The sequence below is a fragment of the Eupeodes corollae genome, chromosome 2, assembly GCF_945859685.1.
Source record: "Eupeodes corollae chromosome 2, idEupCoro1.1, whole genome shotgun sequence".
NCBI lineage: Eukaryota > Metazoa > Arthropoda > Insecta > Diptera > Syrphidae > Eupeodes > Eupeodes corollae.
Genome location: NC_079148.1, coordinates 149,846,782 through 149,873,997, shown reverse-complemented (window position 1 = coordinate 149,873,997; position 27,216 = coordinate 149,846,782). Strand labels below are relative to the sequence as shown.

At 31.0% G+C, this 27,216-nt stretch overlaps 1 protein-coding gene across 3 annotated transcripts; it reads left to right on the top strand.

Annotated features, from left to right (window-relative positions):
* Nucleotides 1-244: 244 nt before the first annotated feature.
* On the top strand, nt 245-15,895 carry LOC129947231 (G-protein coupled receptor Mth2-like). Of its 3 annotated transcripts, none has more exons than XM_056057727.1 (8): nt 245-327; nt 13,566-14,143; nt 14,204-14,360; nt 14,414-14,596; nt 14,660-14,902; nt 15,212-15,368; nt 15,434-15,631; nt 15,712-15,895. In XM_056057727.1, exons 2-8 carry the CDS (start codon nt 13,631-13,633, stop codon nt 15,770-15,772), a joined length of 1,512 nt encoding a protein of 503 aa, XP_055913702.1. In that variant the 5' UTR covers nt 245-327; nt 13,566-13,630; the 3' UTR covers nt 15,773-15,895. The 3 variants fall into 3 exon arrangements, with proteins under 3 accessions (XP_055913702.1, XP_055913703.1, XP_055913701.1); XM_056057728.1 differs by having other exon boundaries at nt 247-294; XM_056057726.1 differs by lacking the exon at nt 245-327 and adding an exon at nt 374-605.
* The last annotated feature ends 11,321 nt before the right edge of the window (nt 15,896-27,216 follow it).

Sequence of the window (27,216 nt, the reverse complement as noted above, 5' to 3'; positions counted from 1 at the left end):
GAGGAGATCTTCGAATCTTTTCTTAACCTTCTTCTCAGCTGAATTTATAGAAATAATACAAATAGATCTTTCATGATCTCTTAAAGAACTTTGTTTTAGTTTTTAATAGATTATCATACTCATATACACAGTCAGCCTGGCAACCATGCTTAAGTCCAAGCGGCCAGCCGGCTAATTGACATTAACATTGGGAATGAGAATGTAAGAGATTTCAAATTAGAAGTCTTATATTCAGTCTCTTTCCGAATCTTCGCCGTGTGGTTTGTTTGAGAATCTTCCGTCCGTAGCTTTCAGGTTGGTTTTATGTTCGACTCACAGTGAATTTAAGTAAAACAAAATAACAAAATGTTTTATGTACCTACATATTTAGTTGCTTTAAAGTTCTTTGGCGTGTTTCGTACATTTTGAAGTTTAAAATTATATTTAATTTCCTATAAAAATAAATGGTAACATTTTTAGAAGCTGTGTTTTGTTGCGAAAGAGAAAGTAAATTTCGTATACAAACAAAATAAACAATAATGAGTAATATCAATGGTTAACTTCTGGTATTATTATTCATAATTGCATCTCTGTTCCTTGAAACGCCGCGACAACTAAGTATAAAAGTTCATTTTGCTTAATGGTTTTCAATTTCAAAAATGTTTATAAAATTTAATAAATAAATAAAAAATCAATTTTGTGTTAAAAAACGTGTCAAAATTAAGCTTCCAAAAGATAAGAATTTATTCCATTCCGACTTTTAAATAGGTTCAACAGACAACAAAACAAAAATAAAAATGCATGGGAGTATCTAAAAATTTTCGAAAATAATGGTTTACGCATTTGGTTGTATGTATAAAAGTATCTACATTCTTTGATTTCAAGAGGTATGATTTACGGGCAGGGTTGGCAATTTTAAACATCGAAACGGACATTTGAATTCTTAGAACTATCAAAAAAGATCTTTTTAAATTTTTTTTTAATTACATTAAGAAAAAAAGTGGAAACAAATAACGGGTGTTAGCAAAACAAAAATTAAAATGTTTTATACAAATCTTTTCGGTACTTTTTTGTTTACAAATTTAAATACGCTTTAACTTAATAATAAATAATAAGCCCAAAGAGTAATTTTTGGTATTTACCACTTGGGTAAGGCAACAATTCTACAAATTAAACATTTGATTGAATGGTAAATATCAACCAATATCAACATTTTGGAGCCCGTCTCCAAAAAGGTGTTTTAAAAAAAATGCTGACCAAAATAATTAAAATACTTGATTTACACCTTAAAACACAATATATTTTGAAAAGAAAATATAAATTAATTTTATTTGTCGATAGATTAAAAAGTTAAAAATAATATTCGTTATTAATAAAACTCATTGGAGAAAAAAAATGTGTTTAAAAAAGCTTCCTTTCGTAGCCAGTTGAAAACCTCACAATTTATTCTTCCCCTGAAGAAGCAAAGCAAAAACCTTGCGTTAGTTTTGTAAAAACTCCTGATTTGGATGATTCTTTTTGGTCTTCATTATAGTCATCTAAATTTTAAAATAGTTAAAAAGAAAATTAGATCAGGGAGAAGTAAAAAATTCGATGAATTGTGAGTTCTTTGGACATTGGTAAAAAAATCCTTTAAAAAATCAGATACAACAAAAATTGTTGGAAATAAATTTTGGAGTAATTATAGCCACAATATTACATCAGTTTGAGTAAAAAGCAATAAATACTTACTACTGTGAAAATCCTAGCAAAACTGACATTTTAAATACTATCAAATATTGTACCTGTGGCATGATGGTTGGACTGTCATGCCAGAGGTCTTTGGGTCGATCACTGCCTATGCCATCTTAAGTCTTTTTACGGGTACTGCCTCTTGCGAGGAATTGACAAATTCTCTCAGAGTAACTCTTGTCATAAAAAAGTGCTTTCTCAAATTCGGATTCGGCATATAAACTGTAGGTCCCCTCCATTCCTGACAACATTACTCGCACACAGGAATGGTTGAGAGTTGTAGATCCCCACGCCCTAGTTCTCAACGGACTGTTGCGCCACCCAATTTTATTTACTATTAAATATTGTACTCGTTGGATTTTTTTTACTACGAGCTCTAGTGTATTTTTGATTATTTAAAGAAACATTTAACACATTGTAGCAAAATAAAATTTACTACAAAATATTGCATATCAAATTTTTCGCTGATCGCTATAGCTTAAAAGTTACAATACATTTTATTTAAAAGACCTCTAAATGTAAAATATCTATTTTCTTGTGGCACACCTTCAGAAAAAATTGTAGCAATAATTAAAACTTTTTATTAACTTCCCATAGAATTTATTGTAATCCGTCCGATTTGTCGAATTCAAAATATTTACATTTATCTACGTTTCAATAAAAATAAAAGATTTTTAGAGATATGTTTGTGTTTGCTTGTGTACGTACTGTCATAAGTTCGGAAAGCTTTTCTTCTGGGTCATATCTCAAGAACCAATGGAGATATCGACTTAAAATAAATGTTGTTATACAGATAATAATGTAAAATATTTCACGAACAAGTAACATTTAATTAAATTTTATATTATATATTGTGACATACCAAACAAATACAATTTTTCGAAATATTGTTTTCAAAATTCAGTTAAATTTTGAGAAAAATCGAATTGACATTGTTTTTGCAAAAAATAAAAACCTAAACAAATAAAATGCACGACTGGGTCGCACTAACTTGCTACTGTATGCAAAAAGTCTGTTTAAAAAAGTAATTATATTAGATTTTAAAATATATCTCTAAAATAAGTTTGTCTTCAAAGATATAAATGCCATTTGATTAGTAAAAAAAGCAGCAATTTATCCACACAACTCATCCTAGGACATTTCATCCCGCAAATGAAATATACTTGTAACCGTACTTAACGAAAACAATTGTCTATATATTCAACTATTTCGTTCAATTGGATAGCCTTATTTTAATTTCATGTTAAGGGAACCAGAATGTAAAGTAAATTATCTGAAGATAAGAAAGAGGAAGAAAATGTGTGTTTAAATTGTAAAAATCACCTATTGATTGTGTAGTTAGGTAGGTGTCTAAAACGGACATAGAATAGTTCACTTCGCGTGCTCAGCTTTATGCAGATAAATAGATAAAGACATGTTTATGATAGTGAAAGAATGTCATTGGTAGGTATCCTTCTTTCCTACAAGTTTTCAGCGCAAACATGGAGTTATTCCGTTCAGTTTATTTTTTTCGTTAAAGTTCAAGAAATTGCTATTCCTGTGTTGGTTACAGTCAGGCTCTTGTGCGTTTTGGATTTTAGTTATGAAGTGACACGTAAGCAGTAGTTGTAGAGGTTGTACGTTTCTTTAACTAGTACTAAGTATTTATTTTTTTATATAATCGAAAGGAAGTAAAATATGTGTTAAAAAACCTTATTCTTAAAGAACTATATTTTAAAAACTAATATACAAAAGTACCAAGATAATACTTCTTGCTAGACACTTTAAAATAGATTGTTGATTAAACATATCATAATCGTTTCACGGCCATAGTTGGTATTTACAATAGTTATAGTTATAAAAATACATAAATTGTACCAAATGCATTAATTTAGATAAAAGATAGGATTGTAATTAAAATTTTGTCAAAATAATTTACTAAAAATATAAATAATTAAATTAAAATAATTAAAAAAATATTTTAAGATTCAAAATTTTACCTGAAAAATAAGTTTGTCTCCAAAAATTTAAATTCCATTTTATAAATCAAAAAACCGTTGATTTTTCAATTTTTTTTTTTGAAAATCGTTAGAGCGGTTTTTTTTTAAATTAATTTTTTATATATAAAATTTTTCCATTTTCTTCTAAAAATATTTTTGGTATGCAGTTGCATAGACATTAAAAATATACGCTATGCATTCGAATTTTGTAAAAAAATGTTTACCCGTTTTTGAGATATCGAATTTTGAAAAAAAAAATTTCAATATTTTTTTAAAAATCCAAACAATAAAAAAATGCAGTTTTGATAATGAAATATTGTTAAGGCAATATAAGAGCTTATTCAGAAAAAAAATTATTAAAATCGGTTGATAAGTTGCTGAGATAATTAAAAAACAAAATAACGGTTCTATGGGCGGTACCATTCCTGAGAAATACAAAAATATGTTTTTCTTATTAAAAGAAGCAGAGTTAAAAAATAAAATTTTAGAGAAAATTTAAAGAAAATCTATCGGTTTGTTTTTGAGAAAGTTCGAATTTTCTTTTTTTGACCAAAAAAATTGTATGGGAGCCACTGTTAGTTTTGATCTTAAAAAAAAAATGAAAAAAACGCCTAACGCGAATCTGCTCAAAACCCTAACTTCCAAGTTTGACCCCAATCGGCCCAATAGTTTAGGCTGTAGGAGCGTGGACAGACAGACAAAACCGACCGGACGGAATCGCGGGACCCACTTTTTTCGACTTCTCTACCATCGTAATATCATGTTTGATTAAAATCTCGAGTTCGAAATTTTTCACGAATGCAAAACTTGCCATATAGTTCCTATATGTAGCAAGTAAAAATTACTAAAAGTTGGTAAAAAATGATTTACAACTCAAACATTTCAATCTATAAATCTTATCTTAAAAAAAATATTGTGTTCGACATTCATTAAAATTTTTATAAAAATCCGACAATTAGTTTCTTTCATAAAAATTAAAATCTACAAAAAAAAATAGTACGCAAATTTAGTAAAAATTGATCTTCGATTCCCAATATCTCGTGAAGGTATTCACTTCAAAATTTTGTCATTCTAATTTTCTTAGCAAAATTCAATCTGTTTAATAACGAAAAATAAAAACTTTCAAAAAATGCTACAAAAATTCGTAGAAATTGGTTTTCGATTTTGAAATCAAACCTTTTCATCATATGCAAAAAATTGTTTGATAATTTTTAGGTAATTTCTACAAGTTGACATGTTTTTTAACAAAACACAAAAACAATAAAAAACTGATAAGAAATGGTTTTCGACTCAAGTATTAAGAGAACAAAGAAAATATTGACTTCAAATTATTTTTTCACACAAAATATTATATTGTTATGATACATTTTGTTTAAATTTTTATCAAGGGACATCGACATACGGGATGTGAAATTATCAGTGGGGGTCGAATCTCAGCCTCTTTTTTTGATTTAAAATTCTGTCAATGTATCTTTATGTGTGACTTTTAAAAAATAGGTAATATTGCATGTAAAGATTTCGGAGTCCATTTTGCAGCGGCTTCAAAAAAGGCTTGCCAAAATATTGGATCAATTTATTTCGAAACTCCATAGAAAAAAAATGTTTCAACATATTTAAATACATTCTATTTGTTTATAAATTACGAAGGTCAACATTACATTTGTGTCTGAGATGTTACTATGCCATTTCGATAGATTTCTCAATACTCATTTGAGGAAAAAAAAATTCCAAAGAAGATTGCTTCTGTAATTTTGAAATTGTTCAATATATTCTTTCTTGACAAACAAATCAGTTACCTTTGATATATAATGTCTTAAGAAAGTCTCAACCAATTTGATACAAAATTGTAAATTTGTTCATACATTTCTTGTCTTAAAAGGGTTTTGAAAACACAATAATCTCGACTGTCAAGTTAGCACAACATTTTTTCGAAATTTAAAAAACTGAGTATGCAGTTATTTGTAGCTTTTTTGTTGTAATTTAGTTGTGGAGAAAAAACTTGTAGCTCAACGATTTTTTAATCTTTGTAAGCTCCGAAAAGGGTTTTAGTTATATCGACGAAATAAAAGCGACAATTTAGAGTAGCATTAGAACATTTCTAAGATAAACCCATTGATTGGAAAATAATTGTTTGAATTTGATTAAATTTATTCTATTTCTCATTTTTCTTCGAAATCTCACTGCAGATTTGTTGATTGAAAGTTGCTACGTCTTTTAAAATCGTGTTGAAGAGGTATATTCTGGTTCCTAGATTTCTTCTATTTTTATTACACTGGGTAACATTCTTGTAGAACTTAAGTTTACTTTCGTGATCTTACTTATCACTATTATTACTATTACATGTTTTTAAGAAAACTTGAACATAATTTCAAAATTAAGCCCAGATTAAAAATCATACCCAAAAATTCGACTTTTTTCTTCAAGTTTTTCTATTATTTGGACTGGCTAAATTTTAAGTTCTAACCCCATTGTCACATATTGTTTTTTATTCTTTGGTAAATAGTTTGACAACAAAATACGTGAAGCTTTTTCATTTATGATAAAGCTTTAATAAAGTGGACAAAATTTATTAAGAAATGTTAATATTATTACGGCCAAAGCTGTATGTAAAATAATGCTTTTATAGCATTTTTACTTGCTTTATTAATATGGAATCTTAAAAGTCGTTTTAGCAAGCCTCTAAAAAGATGATTTTGGTTTCTTTGACTTTATACCTATCTTCCTAATCCATACGCCTTTTGAGTTTCTGAAATTTTTAGTTAATAAGTCCGTTCGAAACTTTTAAGTTTGTATTTTTTGTTTTTTTTTTTTCACAAACCGTCAATGTTGGATATTTTTAATAAATGGAGTCATTATTTTGATGTTTAGCAGAGGATTAAAATTTAATTTGGTAAATTCTTTAATACCTAGAAAATAGAAAATTATTTAAAAGTAGATTGTTTAAATTTTTTCTACATTTATTTTTAAAAAAAAATAAGAGAGATGAGAAAGAGTAAAAATAAAAGTTTGGTGACACAAAAATCAGCTTGACAGTGTAAATGAAAAAGAATAATCAATGAAATAAGTTTAAGATTTTTTAAGATTTAAATGAGATTAAAATTACAAGTAGCGTGATTTAATTAAGTTTTTTAATTTTGTATTTGATGATTTTATTTTACTTTTAAATAATCTGGTTTTTAAACCTGGCAACCCTATTTTCCGGAAAAAAATAATTTTGTCATTGGTAGTTAACAAATTTCAACTACTATTTTTATTTTTTTTGTATTTATTAATATTGGTAGAAGCTTGTAATTATGTTTTACACATCTTAACAAAACCATTTTAAACTTTATGAGATATAATCTATGAAATGTACGGGCCGAATAACATTTGCCGAATCAAATGGTATTTTAAGATATATCAATAAAATTTGAATGATAATATGCATCTGAATATAGGAACATAGCTTCAGACTTAGGTCATCAAACGACCAAAGGAGCACGTACGAAAAAAATTTAATAGCAGGTACCCAAAAATTATGTTTTATATATTGTTTTTTTCTATTGATTCTATCTGCAAGTTCTCATTTGAATGAAATCATTTTTAATATTTTTAACACATTGAAGGATTTTTGTTTGTTTATTTTTCTTAAGTGTGTTTTTTATTTCTCAAGTGGGGGTTGTGATTTTTGCACGAGTTTGTTTATAATTCGTTATTGTTTGAATATTTAAATTTTGAAACCTTTGATTATTTGTGTTATTGTTTAATTCCATTACTGTTCTGCGCACTATGCGCATATTGAAGCAGTTCTTTATTAATTGTTTTGAAACATATTTTTAATAGGTATTCAAAAACCATAGCTATCACAAAATGAAGATTTTTTTTGAATTTGATTCATTTTCTTAATGTTAATTGATGAATTTTCAAATTTAAAATGTCAACAAAATTTGATATTCCCAACTGTCAAACCATAGGAAACAACATTCAAAACTTCTCATGCATCTACGAAACACCCTATACTTCCTTACTCCATCTTTGTTTATTGTTTTCCTTTCACCAAAGAATCATATAGAGAAATTCAAGTAATTAAACAGTCATGTTTTTGAATGATATCATCGTTTTTTGAATTTAGTTTTATGTTTATAAAATAAAAGAATCTGAAGAAAATAAATAAAATCGAAATACCATATGTTTTCAATCTTGTCTCACTTTAAAGTTACATACATATATAATTATGGAATTAAAGAGAAGAAATAAAATCAGAAGGATAGAATTGCAAAAATCATTATCTTATCTTTATATTTGTTTGGAGAAGATTTTTCACACTTATTCATCGTGCAAGGAAAGTGTACTGATATTCTGAAAACGACATGAAAATTTTGCAGTTAATTTCTATAAATTGATGATTAATGTTTACTCAACTGAAATTGAGTCAAATCTATTAAATACATAACGAGCTTGTAATAATAACATTGAAAAAATAGGGTTTTTGGTATAGACACTAGCTGACTCGAAAGACGTTGTTCTGTTATTATTTGTAAATGTGGAAGTGTCTCAAACAAAATTACGAAACGTCCACACAAAAAGTAAAAGACATTTGACAAATGTCAACCATGATAGAAGTGCATTGCGTATACGTCCATTGTTGAATAATTATAAATTCCAATCAATTAGACATTTTTGTAAATTTTCTTATATTTTAATGAATAACAAAAATAAAGTTAAAAAAACGATAACATATTGTCAATGAATCCGGCACGTGCTCTTTGCTGAAGATGGTATATTTTTGGATTTTTTTTTATGGGGAATTTTTAGATACAATTTCTATAAATTTTATAGACCTTAGACCCTATCTTTCTCAGCATATTTTATGATTCAATAACATAAATATCACATGATTCATGAAAACATTAAAACCGCCCAAAAATAGCTAGGCATAGGAATGGTGACCATATTGTTAAAAGAAAAAACGAAGCACAAAATCAAAACGAAAACAAAACTTTATGTTATTGATATTTCCTTAAACAAAAAGTAGACGAATAAATTACTAAAAACAATAATCACTAACACATTTAGAGCATATAACAAAAATATAGGGTTGTTCATTTTTTGGTTTCTAGAGACAAATAAAACACACATAGTTAAGTAAAATAAATAAATTTGGTGGTGCAATCCGTTGAGAACTAGGGCCTAGTGACTTACAACTCTCAACCATTATTGTGTGCAAGTTCTGTTGTCAGGGATGGAGGGGACCTACAGTGTCATTAAGTATAAAATTAAATACTGCTTTGGGAAGATCAGCAGCGATTTCATTTAGGTCATTTTTGAAATTTCTCGTCCATAATTTAAATTATGTTAGTTTTTGATGCATTCGGAGTTTTAGAAATTATTTACAAAAACACGGTCTTTGAAGTAGACTTATCTAACGGTGTTAAATAACAGGATTTCGTTTGCCAATTTTGCTTGTTAACACAGCCATTCATACAAAAATGAGTCTCGTCACTAAAGATTATTTTTGGGCCAAAATTGAAGTCCTCTGCCATATGATTTGAAGCCCAGCCAGTGAATAAATGGCGTTTTCTGTGGTCATGAACTTTGAGCTCCTATGTCAGTTGGATCTTGTACGGGTGAAGGCCCAAATCCCAACGCAAAATTCGCCAAGTTGAAGTCAGCGAAAGGCTTAGTTCTTGTGCACGAATAAACTGCTTCGGGTTATGCTGTACTCTTTCACGCACCGCGGCGATGTTCTCGGCCTATTTTGCTTTCCTTGAACGTACGGGTATTGGCTGATTGTTTGCTGAACCGGTCGTATCAAATTTGGCCAAGAAACATTAAAGAGTCGGCTGTGAAGGGCCACCACGTCTACCGTAAAATGGGCGCAATGCGTGCAACGTTTACGCCAACGAACACTCATTTTCATTATAAAATTTTATTATTTAACCGTGTTGTTTAATCATAAAACTTTAAGCGATGCTATACCCAAGACTGAAGAATAAATATTCTCATACTAAAGTCACATTTTGTATCTCTTGGATGACTGGACAAAAAACAAACCCAAAAACGGAGAAAAAAAGTCATGACTGCTGGCATAAACAATTGAATAATACACAAAAGATTTGACAGATGTCATTAAAACAAAATGGCTTTTACGAGGCGCAAAATCTACTCGGAGCAATTTAAAAACCCTATAATATCACAAATTAAGCTGCAATTGGTCTTATAACGTCAATAATGGTGGAGGTGTGCGTAACGTTTAATTCCTACAAAAAAATTGATAAATTAGGATCATTAGCAACACTAAAATTAATAACTTTTGCTTTTTTGTGTTGGTCTTTATGACAACTGTTACTTGATTTATGCTTAATTTGATTCGCCATTTTATAATAAATAAAATGGCAAATACGATTAATGCTTTGTAATATAATATAAGATGAGCTGTTGCTGACATATGTCCCAATCAATGCAAAAATTGTTCGAATATGAGAATTTATTCGAGTCAGTCATGAACACCACTTGACCAATATAATTTCTAAAATATAATGGCAAACCCTTATTTTCATAATAAAGCTTATAGTCCGAGAACCAGTAACAGATATATATGACCAAGTTCCTCTCAAGTGATAATTAGTAAAATGCATCAGAAAATCGAACCATAAAGCCTCGTGAACGTCTCGGTGGGGGGAATGAGCGGTTGTAACCTCCCACGCTTGAAGGAAAAAAAATACATTCACTCATTTCCTCTCGGCTAAAAATTTATCAAGTTATAGCTAACCCAATATCTCAACAAAAAAACAAAATCAGCTGTCTATAACATAGTGTATTGTTCGTCAGCTGATGTCTCGATCATGGAAAAAAAAAACTTCAATTTCAGTGATGTCCTCTCAAATAAAAATTTACCTGATGACAGCTTATATGTAACTATTGATAAATATAGACGTCAGCTGGCTGTATATAGGTGGAAAAATCGTCAGCTGATACTTTGAAGATCGTTACATAGTCTTTCTTTTTAAAGTTTTTAAATGATATTTTGATGAATTTTTATTCGAAATTAATTTCTGGTGATAATTACCGATGGAGACAAAATGAGAGAACTAAAAGGCTAGCTAAATCATTTTCCGAAGATTTGATTTATGCCGTTTTTAATGGCCGGAACAAGTTATCGAAACATATTTGCTTAGGCTTGACATTAAAGAGCTTAACAAGTAGTAGAAAAATTGTCGATATTGTAAATCGGTACGGTCATTGTTGTAGCTATAGTACATTGGAAGCTCTTGAAACTGAGGCAACATTAACTTCTTGTGAACTTTCCGAAGTTTGCCCAGAAGGTATTCAGCGAACATCTGACTTACATACTGCTGTTGCATTTGACAATAATGATCGTTTCGTCGAAACGAAAAACGGTAAGGACACGTTTCACGATACCGTAGGTATAATTTTTCAGGTCGAGAAAAATATAATTTGTCAACAAATATCTGGAAACTAAAATGAACAGCTAAATTTTCAAATTGACAGCTTGACCATCAATGAAGAAGTAGTTAACGAAAATGTACAGTCAAATTTTGAGGGATCTGTCAACGTAGAAGAAGCAGCTGAGAACGATAGTTTGCAGTCAAATACCGATGAGGAAAATGTTGGCACAGTACTGCAAATGATATGTGCAACCACAGCTAAGATAATATACATTGTCTTTGATAGATACATTTTTCCATCAATAAAAAATACAGAACACAAACTACGAGGCATGGAGCAAGCAAACTTCCATATGGAAGGCCCTGACCAAGTGCGAAAAAAAGAGTTGGAGTTGGAAAAGCCCAAAGATTTATTAACGTTACTCAATTACATGAATCTTAAGGATCTGATTTGAGCGCAGCACTTCTGGCATTTCACGCATTCACAGGGTGTGATTTTAACCCGGCCTTTTTTCGAAAAGGAAAAAAACGACCGTTTTCAATAATGGCTAAATCGAATGATTTCATCAAGTGTTTCATCCAAATGTCAAAATCATTAGAGGATAGAGACAATATTTTTGAGAAAATAGAAGAGTTTGTTTGCCATATGTATGGATTAAATCGTCTGAAACAGGTCAATGAGGCAAGAGTAGCATCGTTTGAAAAAACATGTAAATTCTTGGATATTGAGACATTCAAGTTACCAAAAAAAGGTATTGATGGCTCTTCTCTACCACCTTGCAAATCAGAGCTATATCAGCAATTTTTAAGAGCATGTTACATTCTGATGATCCAGAAGACTATGGTTGGGAAGAAATCGACAATAAATATAATTTCAACTGGTTCTTTGGAAGTCAGTTGCCAACATCGATTGATGAAATAACTATCCATCCCGAAAAAAGTAACATTTTATTACCAAATAAAAGATTTTATGGTAAAATACGCCTTCTAATTTTTTTTTGTACAGATGATGACGATGAAAATATTAGATCAGACAGCTCTGACAGAGACTCGGACAATGGATCAGAGAGAGATGATTATGACTTAAGCCAAAGCGAAAATGAAAATTATTAAATAACATTGTCATTCTTATTGTAATTTTTCATAATTTTTTTATAATAAATATTTTTATCGAACAACTAGTAAATTTATATTAAGCAAATTGATTATTTAAATACTGAAATATATTAAAAATTATTTGATTATATATATGTATATAAGTTTAAAAAATATTGATACGAAATAATTGTTTCACCTCAACACTCATATTGGAGTGCTATGCCGAATAATTAAAGAGACGTCATTTCCTCCCGCATGAAAATTTGTGAGCTGATTTTAAATATACTTCTGTGATGAATAAAACAAATCAGCTAGCAGTAAGTCGAGGGAAACCTCGTCAGCTGATGCCTTTAAATAGTCAGTAAATGCTTCTGGCTAACTTCTCTGTAACGATCTTCAAAGTATCAGCTGGCGATTTTTCCACCTAGATACAGCCAGCTGACGTATATATTTATCAATAGTTACATATAAGCTATCATCACGTAAATTTTTATTTGAGAGGACATCACTGAAATTGAAGATTTTTTTTTCCATGATCGAGACATCAGCTGACGAACAATACACTTTGTTATAGCCAGCTGATTTTATTTTTTTGTTGAGATATTGGGTTAGCTATAACTTGATAAATTTTTAGCCGAGAGGAAATGAGTGAATGAATTTTTTTTTTCTTCAAGCGTGGGAGGTTAAAACCGCTCATCCCCCCCACTGCGCCGCAGCTGACGGTCATTAGGCTTTATGATACTATTGTCTGATGCATATCACAAATTATCTATCGAGAAGAAATAATTAACTAAATTTTCACCTGGCTCTCAGACTATTAACTGTTAGTATTTTTTAAAAGATAAAAACGTTATTGTCGGGGAGTACAATGCGAATGGTCACCTTTATGACAATACTCTTTATCAGTTTTATAATTCATATCAGGAAGGAATAATGAGTTTTTCGACTTCTTGGTTGCTGCGGTAGGCGCGATTGTTTTTTCTTTTTACTCCAAATATATTTTTACCACTGTTATATTTTAATAAATTGAATTTGATTAACATAATTTAGTGTAAATAGCTTTTCATAAAAGTAGGTCCTCCTCATTAGTTGCATATGTTTGTGTTTGTTCTAATTAGGTAAATTCAAAAATTAATTTGTTTAACTTTTGACGTCTTAAAATTAAGATACGAAAATAGGATGGAAAGTTTTTATCGAAAAAAAATTGGAGGGATCAAGATAAAATGATGAATGTCAAAATGAGTAGGCTCAAAAGATTTCAATGTAAACGCTCGCCGCCCGCCCCCCTTAAAAGAACTCAAAAGCTTAATATAATAAACAATTAAACACTTTTGAAATATTTTCTATGATATTTTGTTCTAATATTGCAGTTTTGTTACTATTTCTAAAGGTTCCTTAGTACTTAATCCATGACCCCATAAATTTGAAAACCACCAAAGCCCTAAACAAACAAAAATGGCAATCTCACGAAACTTCTTCACAATAGGAGGAGTGTTCGTCACATTTTTACAATTATCATTGACTGCATCAACAACCCAAACGCCTCCACTTAAAGAAGCTCCCTGTGCCTACAATGAAACAGTCTCTTTGGAGTACTCTGAAAGACTTGAAAATGGATCATATCTTTATGATAACATCATAGTTCCAGCTGAAAAGACCGGATTCTATGATTACGAAATAGCCATTGGAAACACAAAGACACCTGCAGACGTACACGTTCGAGGATGCGTTTGTGAACTTCGAACATGCATATCCGTTTGTTGTCCACCAGATTATGAATTCCACAATGGCACCTGTATAGAATCTCCATTTGAAATTGATCCATTGATTGACATCACTAACAAGGAAGGAAAAACTATCAAAGTCAATATATCACGCCAATTCGCAATCCAATATACCAGGCCTTGTGAGGGACTCTTCTATTTCCAACCGGAAATCTATGATTATGACAAATATTCGATAATGGAGGTAAGTAGGAAGAGACTTTAACAAGATCAAATCTTGACGGAATTTGATGACGAATTATAGAATGCTTCGATTTTTAAACCTGTGGAAAATTACCTTTACGGAAAAGAAACATATTGTTTGAGCCCAAGGATTCTGGATGGTGAATTCGTTTATACTCCTCTGCAGTGCTATATGCCTAATCCAGTAGACCCTGATGTTGTCAAATTGAATGGTGTTGGTAAGTAGGACTTTAAAGTGACTAAGTTTTGTTTGTTAATCTTTTTTTTCCAGCACTGCTGATTTCGGTACCATTCATGATATTGACAATCATTGTGTACCTCTACCTCCCAAATCTGAGAACCATCCATGGTTTGTCCCTCTGTTGCTATTTGGTTGGACTTTCAATTGGATATTTGACACTGGCATATTTGATTTTTGAACCCAATATTTCACAATTGAATTGCTCAATTTTGGGTAAGTAACATTTGATCTGAAATTCCAACATGCTCTTCATAAAAAATTTGACTTCTTATAAAGGTTACACAGCATATTTTGGATTTATGTCGGCATTCTTTTGGCTTAGCGTGATAAGCTATGAATTGTATACCAATTTTCATGGATCTAAAACAAATAAAAGTATGAAACAATTCCGTTTATATTGTCTCTACGCCTGGGGGTTGTCGCTGATTTGTCTTATATCGACATACGTTGCTGAAAATTCATCCATACCGAAAGCCTGGAAGTCAGGAATTGGCGGGGCAGATTATTGCTTTTTAAATTGTAAGAATCGAAAAAAAAAAAAAAACAAATCAATAAACTACTTTCTGACTCTTATTGCTACTGCAAGTGTCAATTTGTCAATTGATATTTGATAAATGTGAAAATCTAGCCTCTTTAAACTTCTTTAGAGGTCTTTAGGGACTTTTAATTGATACTATTTCACTTTAAAATCTGCATCATTCTAATTTTCAAAACTCTTAACCATTGGTTGGTTAAGTGTTAAATTTTGGTATTTATCAATTGATAAATTGGCCCCGGTACAAGTGTACCTTTTCTAATAAATTTATAACTTTTATTTTAACTTTTTAGCAACCCACGGATGGAGTGCATTTATTTACTTTTATGGACCGATATTGTTAATTCTTAGTTTCAATACCGTTATGTTTGTTTTGACATTTATTCAAATAAGAAAGGATATACGATCTTACAGTGGAACACATAAATCTCATTATGAACATAAGGACATGTAAGTTTTCTTTTTTCAAAGTTTGGAATTCAATTTGATTTTTTCTTTTATTTGATTTTTTAAAGATGCATGACTTTTGTGAGATTGTTCATTTTAATGGGAATAACTTGGTTATCGGAAATAGTAGGCTATGCTATGCCATTAGGTAATTCTTGGTTGCATTTTATCTTCAGGATCACAGATTTATTAAATGGAATGCAAGGAGTTATAATCTTTGTACTTTTTGTTTGGAGGAAGTCAGTTAAAGATCAAATCTTCAATAAGTAAGTATCGCAGTAACTTGCAAATTTTATATCAAATATATATGTAAATCTTTATTAAAAAAAAATTATTATCATGACAGATTTGGAAAACGTGATGAAATACCATGTGACATATCTCAGGAAATGACTCAATGCCTCTAATAAAATTAGATAGATTGATTTTCGTTGCGCTATCTCGAAAGTTCTAAGTTTAAAAAATCTCTGAAGATATTTTAGTTAGTTTCAGGTAATAAATAATCTTTGCTTGGTATTAACAAAAAAAAACATTTTGAAAGTATTAATTTATTACACTGTGCTATTGTGAAAATTTAAAATATGAAATGACTGTGTAGATCATTTTAACGTATGTTAAGTGTTTTCCAATAAGAGGTTTAATTTTAATATTTAAACAAAAAACCATATTTTTTTTTTAAAGAGAATATGATTAATTTTTGTTTCATTGAAAATAAGAATATATCCTTTTCATTAAATTTTGTAAGATCAATTCGCACATTTGAGGCAGTGACCACCTGTGATCACCTTTTACAAAAATTACACGATCATTAAACTTTTCTTTCAAAACTGCAAACTTAAAATTTGAAATGTAGTGAATTTTGACAGTTTTTGAGGCGTAGTTTTTACTTGTGAATGGCATAACAGCTTTAAAAGTGACAGCTGCCAGAATAGCAAACATTTTAACTTAAAATTTCTTATTGGAAAACTCTCTACTTAAAAACTTTCGCAGAACTCTAAACGCTTTTAAGTTTTTTTTTTGTAATCTGATCAATCTTATAGAAATAAGAAAATATCTTTTTTTTAAATTTTAACGAATAATTTGAACTTTGAATTTGTTTTGAGAATAACTGAGATTTTTAAGTCTTAAAGTTTCTTTACTAAGTTACTTCATAAGTGCAAACTAATACATTTAATTTTATTTTTAAAGAACAGTGTTTATTAAAAATTCAAAAAATTCAGTAAAAACATTAACGCACTTTATTAAAATGAAATTAGCTTTTAAGTATCACACAAAAGAACTTATATAAAGGACTTGCATTATATTTTTGTATTATGATAGCTTTAAGTTTCGAATCTATTAAAATCTCATTTTTATACTAAAAAAATATCATAAAAAACCACAGAATATGTGATATACTCAAAAACCAGTTAGGCATTTTTATTTTACTTATGTTTTGTATAACTATTGACACAACAGTATAACTGTATTGAATACTACTAAAAACTACTACTTTATAAATTATTTATTTTGTTATAATGTTTTGGATATAAAAATAAAGATTTGTTTACAAAAATATACTTCGAAACTATAAATTACAATAAATCTTTGTATTAGGTTAGAAAACATCTTTCAAATTAAAAATCAAATTTGACAGATTTGAAAAACTAATAAAGAAACGTCATAAACGGCATAAACAAAAAGAATTTCTTAAATTGTACTACCTCAAAAATGTATTACAAAATGTATAATTTTAAAATTGTCTACGAACAAATTTCTAAAAAAAATATATGTTAAGTAATACATTAAGTAAAAAGTCATGTAATTAAAAAACTAAGCTATTTTTGTTTTGATTTTATTACAAGTGTACAATATCAATAGATTGTAGATATATATTGAAATTATAAATTTTACAATTATAAGTCTAGAGCATATAAGCAAAACAATCTACACCATTCTCAATAATCAAAAGCGTATTAAATGGTATGGTAGTACCCGTGGCATGATGGTTAGTGCGTTGGACTGTCATGCAAGGGGCTTGGGTTCAATACCTGCCTGTGCCACCTTAATTTAAAAAATTAATTTTCGCGGGTACTGCCTCTTGCGAGGAATTGACAATTTCTTCAAGAGTAATTCTTGTCATGAAAAAGTGCTTTCTCAAATTAGCCGTTCGGATTCGGCCTTAAATTGTAGGTCCCTTCCATTCCTGACAACAGTACTCGCACACAGGAATGGTTGAGAGTTGTAAGTCACTAGGCCCTGGTTCACAACGGACTGTTGCGCCACCCCATTTGATTTGATTAAATGGTATTTTTTTATTTAAGAAAATATCAATTAATGAATTCATTGTACCGAGAAAATTGATATCATGCGATTCTTTTAAGGTTATTCTTAACAACTTTTTCGCACATTCTGGATATTAGCTAGAACATAACTTGATTAATTTTGGTTTTTAATGCATCAATAAAGTCAAAATGTATCCCCTTGTGTGGCTTGTTGTCCCGTCCTGTTAGAATTTAATACCCTTTAAGTCAATCACGCTGGTCAAGATGGAAGTGTACACTACGTCAAATTTGCTGCAAACGCCAGGAAATCGGAAAATTCGGATCTTCAGTACAAACTTACACTTACACTAGCTAAATTTTTGACTAAGCGTGCATAACGATGACTCTTCCAATTTCTTCAAAATATTACAATAACGACCATCAAAGTAGCTACGTTTGAATCACTTTTTTTGACATAAGTCATTCACCTATGTATTCGACAGGTTCATACAACATAAGTGACTTAATTTGCAGTCAAATGCATTTTTTGAAAGCAAATTTTGACAAGGCAATTAGTTAGTTTTTTAAAAATCATAAATTTTAAACTTGGAACTTTACTTCACTTATTTCTGCCTTCAGTTAATCGTGCATGCTTTGAACGCAAATTTAGACAAGTCAACTCGGAACTACCCTTCACTTACTTCTACCTTCAGTAAATCATGTAAAAACTACCAAAAACATAATTGTCCCCAAAAAAATTTTCAGGCAAGCTACAATTCCATCTTAACTTGTATTTAGTGTTTTAAAGAAATATTAACTATTCATTTTCAAATTTGGCGAAGAACCCTTTTTAAATAAAACATCAAATAGAATTGTGGAGAAAATAAGTAAATCACAATGTAATAAAGTTCAGTTTTCATTTGAATGCAAAATTCTGATTATCTTCTATTATAACATAAGTGAAATTGACTTGAGAGATTCTCCTTGACTGATTTTTCAGCCAAATTTCCATTGAATTCGCAGATGTTAGAATTGTGCCTTACTTTCAAGACCCTTATGTCATCTGAACCGGCCCAATTATAATTTCTTTGTTGATCTACATCATTCTTAATTATCAAAACCATATTAAATTGGATTATCAAATGTTAAACTCTTTTATTTATCAAATATAAAGTCGTAAGCATGCCGACTCGGCAATATTTGCAACATTCGATCCTTTTCAGATCTTAAGATCGTTCCTAACCATTTTTTCAAATTTTGGGTGGTATGCTAGACATAACTCTATTTCAAATGCTTTCCAAGTTTGAAAACCCGCATAAACACGGTCTTTCATGTGGGTCCACAGAAAAGAATCAAACGATGTCAATGCATAATATTAGTTGCCAATTATCGTGACCAAAATGTGATCTCTAGATCACGTAATAAAGTTATGTTTCATAATCTGTTAAACCGTCTTTTTAAGACCACATATTCTCTAAGTCACGATCTTCAACTATGTACGTGGGAAAAGATGGAGTTTTACGACACGTTCAATTTCTACGAGCGTTCAGAAAATAGCTTAACTGGACTCATTGTGCTGGCCACTTCAATACGTCGATTTTATTCACCTCTAAGGCGCACTTCACTAACTTTTAAGTGTGTTTAGGGTCGTTGTCGTGCATGAAGCGCCATAATATCGGCAAATTGTCTTCTGCGTAGGGTATCATATGATCCAACAGGATAGCTCTGTACACGTTCTGGTCTATTTCGATGTCAATTTTTACCATAGGGCCAACACCGTGCCATGAAAAAGCAGCCCAGACCAAAACGTTCCCTCCACCGAGTTTCATTGTCTTAATGGTGTACCTTGGATAATATTTGTTTTTCGGACGCTACGCATATTTTTTCCCATCCGATCCGAACCGGCAGAATTTGGATTCATCGCTCCAGAACAAGTTTGGCAAACTGTAACCTAGATTTTAGATTTTTTTTTTGATACAAGCAACGCACCCACCTAGATTGTTTTCATTTAATCGGCGTCTTATGGTCCTTGAGGAAACATTTACTCCATAGTTCGTAGAAAGTTCGCTTCGAATGGCACTGGAGGTCTTAAACGGTTCCTTGGTCAATAACCTATAAATAATTCTATCTTCATTTGTAGTTGTCTTTCTGGTCCGGGGGTTTTGTTTAACGTTTTCAATCACTCTAAACTTTTTGAAATGACGAATGGCATTATAAACCAGCTTCCTGAAGCATTCTAACACCTTGAAATGTCTGTTACCGTCCGCCCTTTTGACTTCGTTTTCAAGATCAGACTTCTTTTTTCCTTTTGCCATGACTAATTAACTTTTTTTAATTCTTTTTTTAAGATAGATCATTAAAGGAATATTTATTTACTTTAACAATTATTATTTTCTTTAAAAAAAAAAACACAAAAATTAAAAATACACTCTTTGATTGCAAATCGGGGTAAATTTATGTCCAGCTAAAAACACCGCAAATCACAAACAATCTTCATTTTCCGCAAAACGGTATTTTACTCTTCAATCATTTACACATTTTTATTACCATATGGCATATAAAGTAGTCATAGTAACAACATAAAAATAAACCGTTACTTGCAAGTAATAAAGAATTGAAAGTAGAAATATACTGGTACTCTTTTCAATGTGCTAAATACGTGTCCACCATTGTATAATCTGACAACTCGAATGACAGAAGAGTTTGACAGGTGCCAAATTCCATCTCTACCAACGTGAAACCACGGAAATAATAACCCTATAAATTAAATATCGCACAATGTATAACCCAATTCTAGATCCACCCATTTCTAATCCAATTTTTATGACCTATGAAATCTAATAAATAATTTATATTCATTATATTTTTATCAGCCAAAAAATTTTTTAATAAATTCTATAAAATATGTGAAACTATCGGAATTTCACTGAAACAATGGACAGGTTCAGTCGACATAAGTGACTTGAACGTAAAGCAATTTTCTAGCATCAATTAAGGCAGAAAAATACCTAACTATCAAGTCAAGTCTACTCATGTCAAAATGACAGGTGATCATGTTTTTTCCTTCAACTAAAAGCTGAACTTTATTACTCTATGATTTAATTATTTTCTGCAAAATTTCATTAAATGTTTTCTGTAAAATGGTTTCTTGTCAATTTTGAAAAATAATAACTTATATTTCCTTACAATACAAAATAAAAATCGTAATGGAGTTGTAGCTTGGCTGAGGAGTGTTTTGTAGACAGTAATTTTGTTTGTCCTTTTTGTACTATGAACTTAAAGTAAAGGGTGTCCCAAAATTAACGCAAGATTTGAATTAAATAGAAAACGCCGTTTTTAGTCTTTTGATAGTTATATTTTTACTGACTCGTAAAGTACATAAGATAGGGTTATGTATGGAATGACACATCGGACAAATGGCCTCCACAGCTTTGCATGCACATGCGCACTCTTTTGTTGAAATTTTCCATGACCATTCTGCATAAATGTGGCTGAATTTCGTTGATGCAGCGTTGAATCTCCTCCTTTAATGCACGGGTGGTTGTGGGCTTGTTTACATAGACTTGTGATTACAAATAACCCCATAAAAAGAAGTCTAATGGTGTTAAATCACACGATCTAGGAGGCCAATTTTGATCACCGAAACGAGAGAGTACACGACCTGGAAATGTCTCATGCAGTAATTGAATTGTTTCACGGGCTGTATGACATGTGGCACCGTCTTGTTAAAACCACATATTGGACACATCAATATCATCCAATCTTGACAGAATGAACTGTGTAATCATGTCGCGATATCGAGCACCAGTAACAGTCACTGCTTGACCAGCATCATTTTCAAAAAAATATAGCCTAATTATGCCTCCAGCCCAAAATCCATACCATACAGTTACGCGTTGTGGATGCATTTGTTTTTTGACAATCACATTTGGGTTCTCCGAACCCCAAATGCGGCAATTTTGGCGATTGACAAAGCCATCAAGATGAAAATGTGCTTCATCGCTTAGGATGATTTTGTTCGAAAAATCAGGGTCCATTTGTTGATGTTCAATAATCCATTCAACGAACTCTCTTCTCTGTCCATGGTCATTAGGCTTCAATTGTTGTGTTAATTGAATTTTGTAAGCATGAAGACACAGATCTTTGGTGAGTATACACTGTAGAAAGGTTCTTGAAATTTGCAATTCTTGTCCATGACGTCGAATTGAGGTTCCTGGATTGTCAGCAACACTCTCACGCACTGCTTCGACATTCATATTTGAACGGCTTGTTTTTGGACGACCAGTGTGTTTGGCGTCTCCAACGGATCCAGTCTCCATGAATTTTTCAATTAATCTCTTCACAGTTGACGAAGTTAAAATACTATTCCGACCATATTTTGTATGAAATTTTCGAACTGCAGCCGCCAAGCTTTCACTGTTTTTGAAATATTCTTTCATAATGAAGACACGTTGTTCTATCGTGTAACGCTCCATTTTTGATAACCCTATACTGTTAGCTGTCAAATTTCTTTTTTTTCAGGGTTGCCAACACTTCACTACACAAATGGCGGCAAATTCAAATCTTGCTTTAATTTTGGGACACCCTTTAGAAGTTTGGGTAGTAAAGCTCTGAATTTGAAATTTATGACACTTGAAAAACTAACTAGATGTTTTGGTCAAAAGTTACGGTCGAAGACTGAAGTCACTTATGTTACCTGAACATGCCCAATGTTCCATAATTCAACAGTCACGTGCCACATTTTATCAAAACTATTTTATTTTATTTGCAGGAAAAAGTATTATTTCCACCCTCTAAAATATTTGCATGCGTTTTATGGAAAATAAAAAAAAATTATAATTTCCAACAAATGGGAATCCATTCCCCTATTAAAAAAAATAACCTAACCCTAAATACAAAAATAACCAATCTGACAAGCTGTGTATTTAATGAACCGTTTTTAAATAGGATCTCAGAAAAATAAAAATGCATCTACCTTTTGAAATTCCCTTTTTTTTCAAATTCCATTAACCAAATCATACAAAAGTCCACCCCAAAAGAACTAAACAGTATTTTCATTTGAGAAATCCCACAGGAACATAAATATTTGAGTAGGTAAACTTCAAATGAAAGTACTTACTCATATGGTCATAAAATTCGTAAGTATAATGTCATGTATATTAAGTAAGGTAAGTTGCTTAACAATTGATCCCAACCTTACCCAACTTATTTTTAAGTACCTTTACCTATACCTATGCCTATTCTCAATGTCCGACTTCTTACTTTGTTGTGACTTGTGAATGATTCCCATTATGCTCCCTACATTTCTACCTGGTCGCCTGGTAATTTTGCTCTTTTGATGGGTTTACGAGTGCATTTATGTCGACAGTTTAATAGCGCCGTTAAACTTGTAAAACGATCCCATAAGCGTATTTACTTTACCCTCGATGATGAAATGACAATACAAACAATGAGCGTTGCCATCACTCCTCTACTTTTTCCCTAGTTATGGGCTTATTATCATTTTTATTATATTAATCCCCTCCACTTTTGGTGGACGTGTGCCAACTCAATTTAGAAAGAAAAAGTATAGTAGTGTAACCATCATTACATTAAAAACTCAAATCCGATGATACAGAATTCTTATTGGAAAGTACGAAGTGACCAACCTTAGATCTACTTCTTTAATATAAAGTTTATAGACATTGAGTTTTATAAAAAGAAAAGTAAATTTTTGTTGCAATTTAATTGTACATTTTTCTACTAAAAGGCAATGAAGAAAATAACTTTTACTTCTTTTTTATTAACTTTTGATTTTAAATTTACTAAAATTAATGACCAATGAAGTTATAAATATATTTTTAATATTCTTCCACCAACTTCGAGAAAGTTCTCATTTTAAAAAATAACCTAACATGGTCACCCTACTTGTAATTCCATGAAATGAACAGCAATTAGAAGAGGAACTCTTTTTGTGGTAGAATCTCTTTACATGGTTTGGGTCTTTGATGAAACTTTCTTTCTCTCTTCCTTCTTTGAAAGTGATATACTTTTTTAATTTCTGGTCGCCTGGTTGAATAAAATTCAAGGCGAATCATATTTCTTGTGTCAAATGTGTGCGCTGCTGCTCTGCTTGCGGTGCATCCCGGTGGTGGTGTAAAGGCATTTGTTTGTTTGCCTCTTTTTCGTTCAATCATAATCGGACTCAAACATAGTTCTGCGGGGGCAGGGGCAACAAACTCATATAATTTCTATACACATTTTCTCCCCCCGCTAAGCGATTTGATACATAATATGTTGTGTTGATGTTCTTGGTGGGGGAGTGTGAAGACAGAAATAAGAATTTCTTTCTGATTTTTCTGGTCGCCTGGTAGAAACTTGTAATTGTTTATTATTATTGATGATTTGAGAGATAAAAAGGAGAGACACACACTCGTTTCTTTTGCCTACATCTAGGGTTTGTTTCCCAACCAAATAAATGTATGTAGTTGGATTCCGTGCCCTGGGCTTTGTGCTGCAGTGGAAAAGAAGATTCAAGAGTAAACAATTTTGAAGATTTATTGTTTCTGACGGTAAATTTGATTGCCTCTTCTCTTGGATTCGAAAAATGGACTTATATTGATTATTGATTTATTCAGAAGCGTCTCATTTCAAGGCTGGGACAAGATTCGGATCCGTTCATTCATTCCTTACATGATGTTATTATCTACTCGATGTTTTGAAGTAAAGCTTCTAATATTATATCTGATAAGTTATAGTGAACTTAAGTGGTTAAGAAGGATAATTCTTCTTTAACGATTTATATCATATCAGCATAATCAGCCTCTCACGTTTCGTAAGGGACTCAAATTGATTCCATTAAGCTTAGGAAGAAGCCTCTATATTCATGTGGTATCACAATGGGCCATTAAACTGGCCTAAGTGTGTCCGTTTCCATCTTGGACAGCCACTTTAACCTAACCTAACCTATAGGGAACTTGAGGGTTAGGAGTTCGTAGGAAACGTAGGCGGCTCCACCAAGTTGACTTTTTGGAAATTTCTTTTTAACAACTGACAATACAGAGTGATAGATGAGTGTTTAAATTGCCGCCATTTGACAGTTGAGAGTTATAGTTAGTGAATAACGGGTAGGTATTTATTATTATAAAATATAAATCAGGTGGTCCAACAGCTCGTAGAGAACCAGGGTCTCTTGACTTACAAGTTATGTCAGAGATGGAGGACGCCGAATCCGAACGGCTAAAGAAGCACTTTTCCTAACAATTATTACTGTCGGAGGATTTGCCAATTCCTCCCAAGAGGAACTACCCGTGAAAAATAACTTTAAGTACCGCAGGAAAGAATTGAATCCAAGACGTTAGGTATTAGGGTCTTAAGATAAACTACACGACGGGCACTATTATAGAACATTTAAAAACAAAATGAGGATTTGACAGACTACCGCTTTCTTAAACAGGCAATGGGCAGGTTCAGGCAACATAAGAGTCTTCATTTGCAGTCAACTTTATGCTTTCAACGTACATTTTGACCAAGGCAACTAGCTATTCTTCAAGTGTCGTGAATTTCAAATTCAGAAATTTACTTAGCAAACCTCTACTTTAAGTTCAAAGTACAAAAAGTTCCAACAAATTTACTGTCTACAAAATACTCCTTAGGAAAGCTACAAGTCTACCACGATTTGTATTTTGTATCGTAAAGAAATATTATTTATTTCTTTTAAAAATTAACAAGGAGCCCTTTTACAGAAAGCATTAAATGAAGTTGTACGGATATAATATATTAAAGTTCAGCTTTCTCTTGAATAAAAAAAACATCATGAGCTGTCATTTTGACATTAGAAGTTTTGCCTTGATAGTTAGGCAGATTTTTCTTGACTAAACTTCCAGTCAACTTTCCATTAAAGTTGCTCTAATTGAAAGGTATTTTTTTGGCAGCTGGCCTTATACTAGAAACTTGCCTAAGTTTCAAGTCCATCCAAGAGTATTTCTTAACAATGGAAACTGCTTCACATACTGTGGGGACTATTTTGAACATACATTTTTTCGGAATGTTTCAATCCCTCGAAAATTGGTAAATTTAAATCCTGCTCAAAAGTTTCTCTAGGAATTATTTGCTATCGGTAAAAAATAATTTGCAGGGAATTTGTTGAGCTGTCATTGCTTTGAATTTTTGTCAGAGGGAGATTAAATCTTCCAGCAAGATTCAAGATTGGGAAAGAAATTCCACTCGAACGAAACCCGAGGGAAATAAAGATTCCAGAGAGTCTTACTTTAGGCCCAACTAGCTTTTAGATGAGTGGCATAAAATTGCACCTAGATTTCCAAAATTTCTACGATGAAATGTTGCTTCTCAAATAGTGCCATAACATTGCACCTTCTATAATCTTTTTGAAAGTGCTGAAAATGCTTGTCAAAATTTGAACAGCAAGGGTAAAAGATTGTTGTTTTTTTTATGAACTTCTATGCCAATCTTGTTAAATGTTTAAAAGCGCTAAAAATGATTATGTCGAAATTTCTTTAGCGATGGTAAAAGACTGTTTTTTGGCACTCTTCGCAGGTTAATCATTTAAAGTTTAAGCTATTTAGCATAATTTTTATTTAGTTGACTTTATTTATTTTCAACTCTTTTTTCCTAGCGATCTTTGCAGTAAGTATTTTAAAGTTTTACTAATATTAAGCTTTAAATTTTGCCTCTTTTGTAGGTATGCTATTAGTTTGGCTTAAATTGTAAATGTTATTTAGGAGACATTTCTTACCTATATTTTAGACCAGTTTGTTCTATTTATTCGTGTCTTCATAAGGAAGAGACTTTACATGTACGTTTCCGTGATACCAATTCTGTTCGTGGCCCAAAAGTATCTTAACTAACTTGTGTCCTTTTGCCTTAAACATGATCCCCATAATTCTGAAAAAAAAACCCTCTTAGACTCCAACCTTACTCACCTTTCTCCGATGTGTCCAAGAGTGACCATTCATTCATTACGATAAAAAAAGACTTTAGAATAAAAAAACACATTTTATTTGGTTTAAAAAATTAACATTTATTTTTCATCTGCATTTTTGCACCTATATCTTAATTTTGTTGTTGTTCTTATTCACTTCTTGTTTTTTTCTTTTTTTTCATAGGGAAAATAGTGGGAACAAATTAAAAGCTCTTCACAAAAATTAAGCAAATTAATTTGTAAAAAAGGGAATTCCACTGTTTTTTTATTTTCATTTTCATTTTGCTTCTGTTTTATTTTTTTTTATTTAAGGAAATAGCATTTTATATTTTTGATAAAAGCACAAAAATCTCTTGTTTTTTTTGTTTTAATATATATATATCTATATATACTTTGGTTTCATTTCATTTCATATTTTTTAAGTTTTGTTTTTCTTGTTTTTTTTTTACTTAATAATTATTTAAATGTCGTCTCTTCATGTGTCTTTCTTAGAATTTCATTGAAATTTCACTTAAATTTTTAAACCTAACTACTTAGTTCTACTGTGTGTGTTTTATTTTTTGTTTTCAATTTTAATTTTAAAATTATGTTCTTGTTTTTTTTTTAAATACTTTTACTTTTCTATTCAGCTTGTAGCTGTTTTTTGAATTCTACCTTTCTAAATGCCTTTTCGATGATCATTTTTTGG

What these genes read in the sequence shown, in the direction of transcription:
- LOC129947231 (XM_056057727.1), top strand. Translation starts at nt 13,631, where the DNA reads ATGGCAATCTCACGAAACTTCTTCACAATAGGAGGAGTGTTCGTCACA. An exon ending in ATTGAATTGCTCAATTTTGG is followed by an intron (nt 14,597 to 14,659) that starts GTAAGTAACATT and finishes CTTCTTATAAAG; the next exon opens with GTTACACAGCATATTTTGGA. An exon ending in AAAGATCAAATCTTCAATAA is followed by an intron (nt 15,632 to 15,711) that starts GTAAGTATCGCA and finishes TTATCATGACAG; the next exon opens with ATTTGGAAAACGTGATGAAA.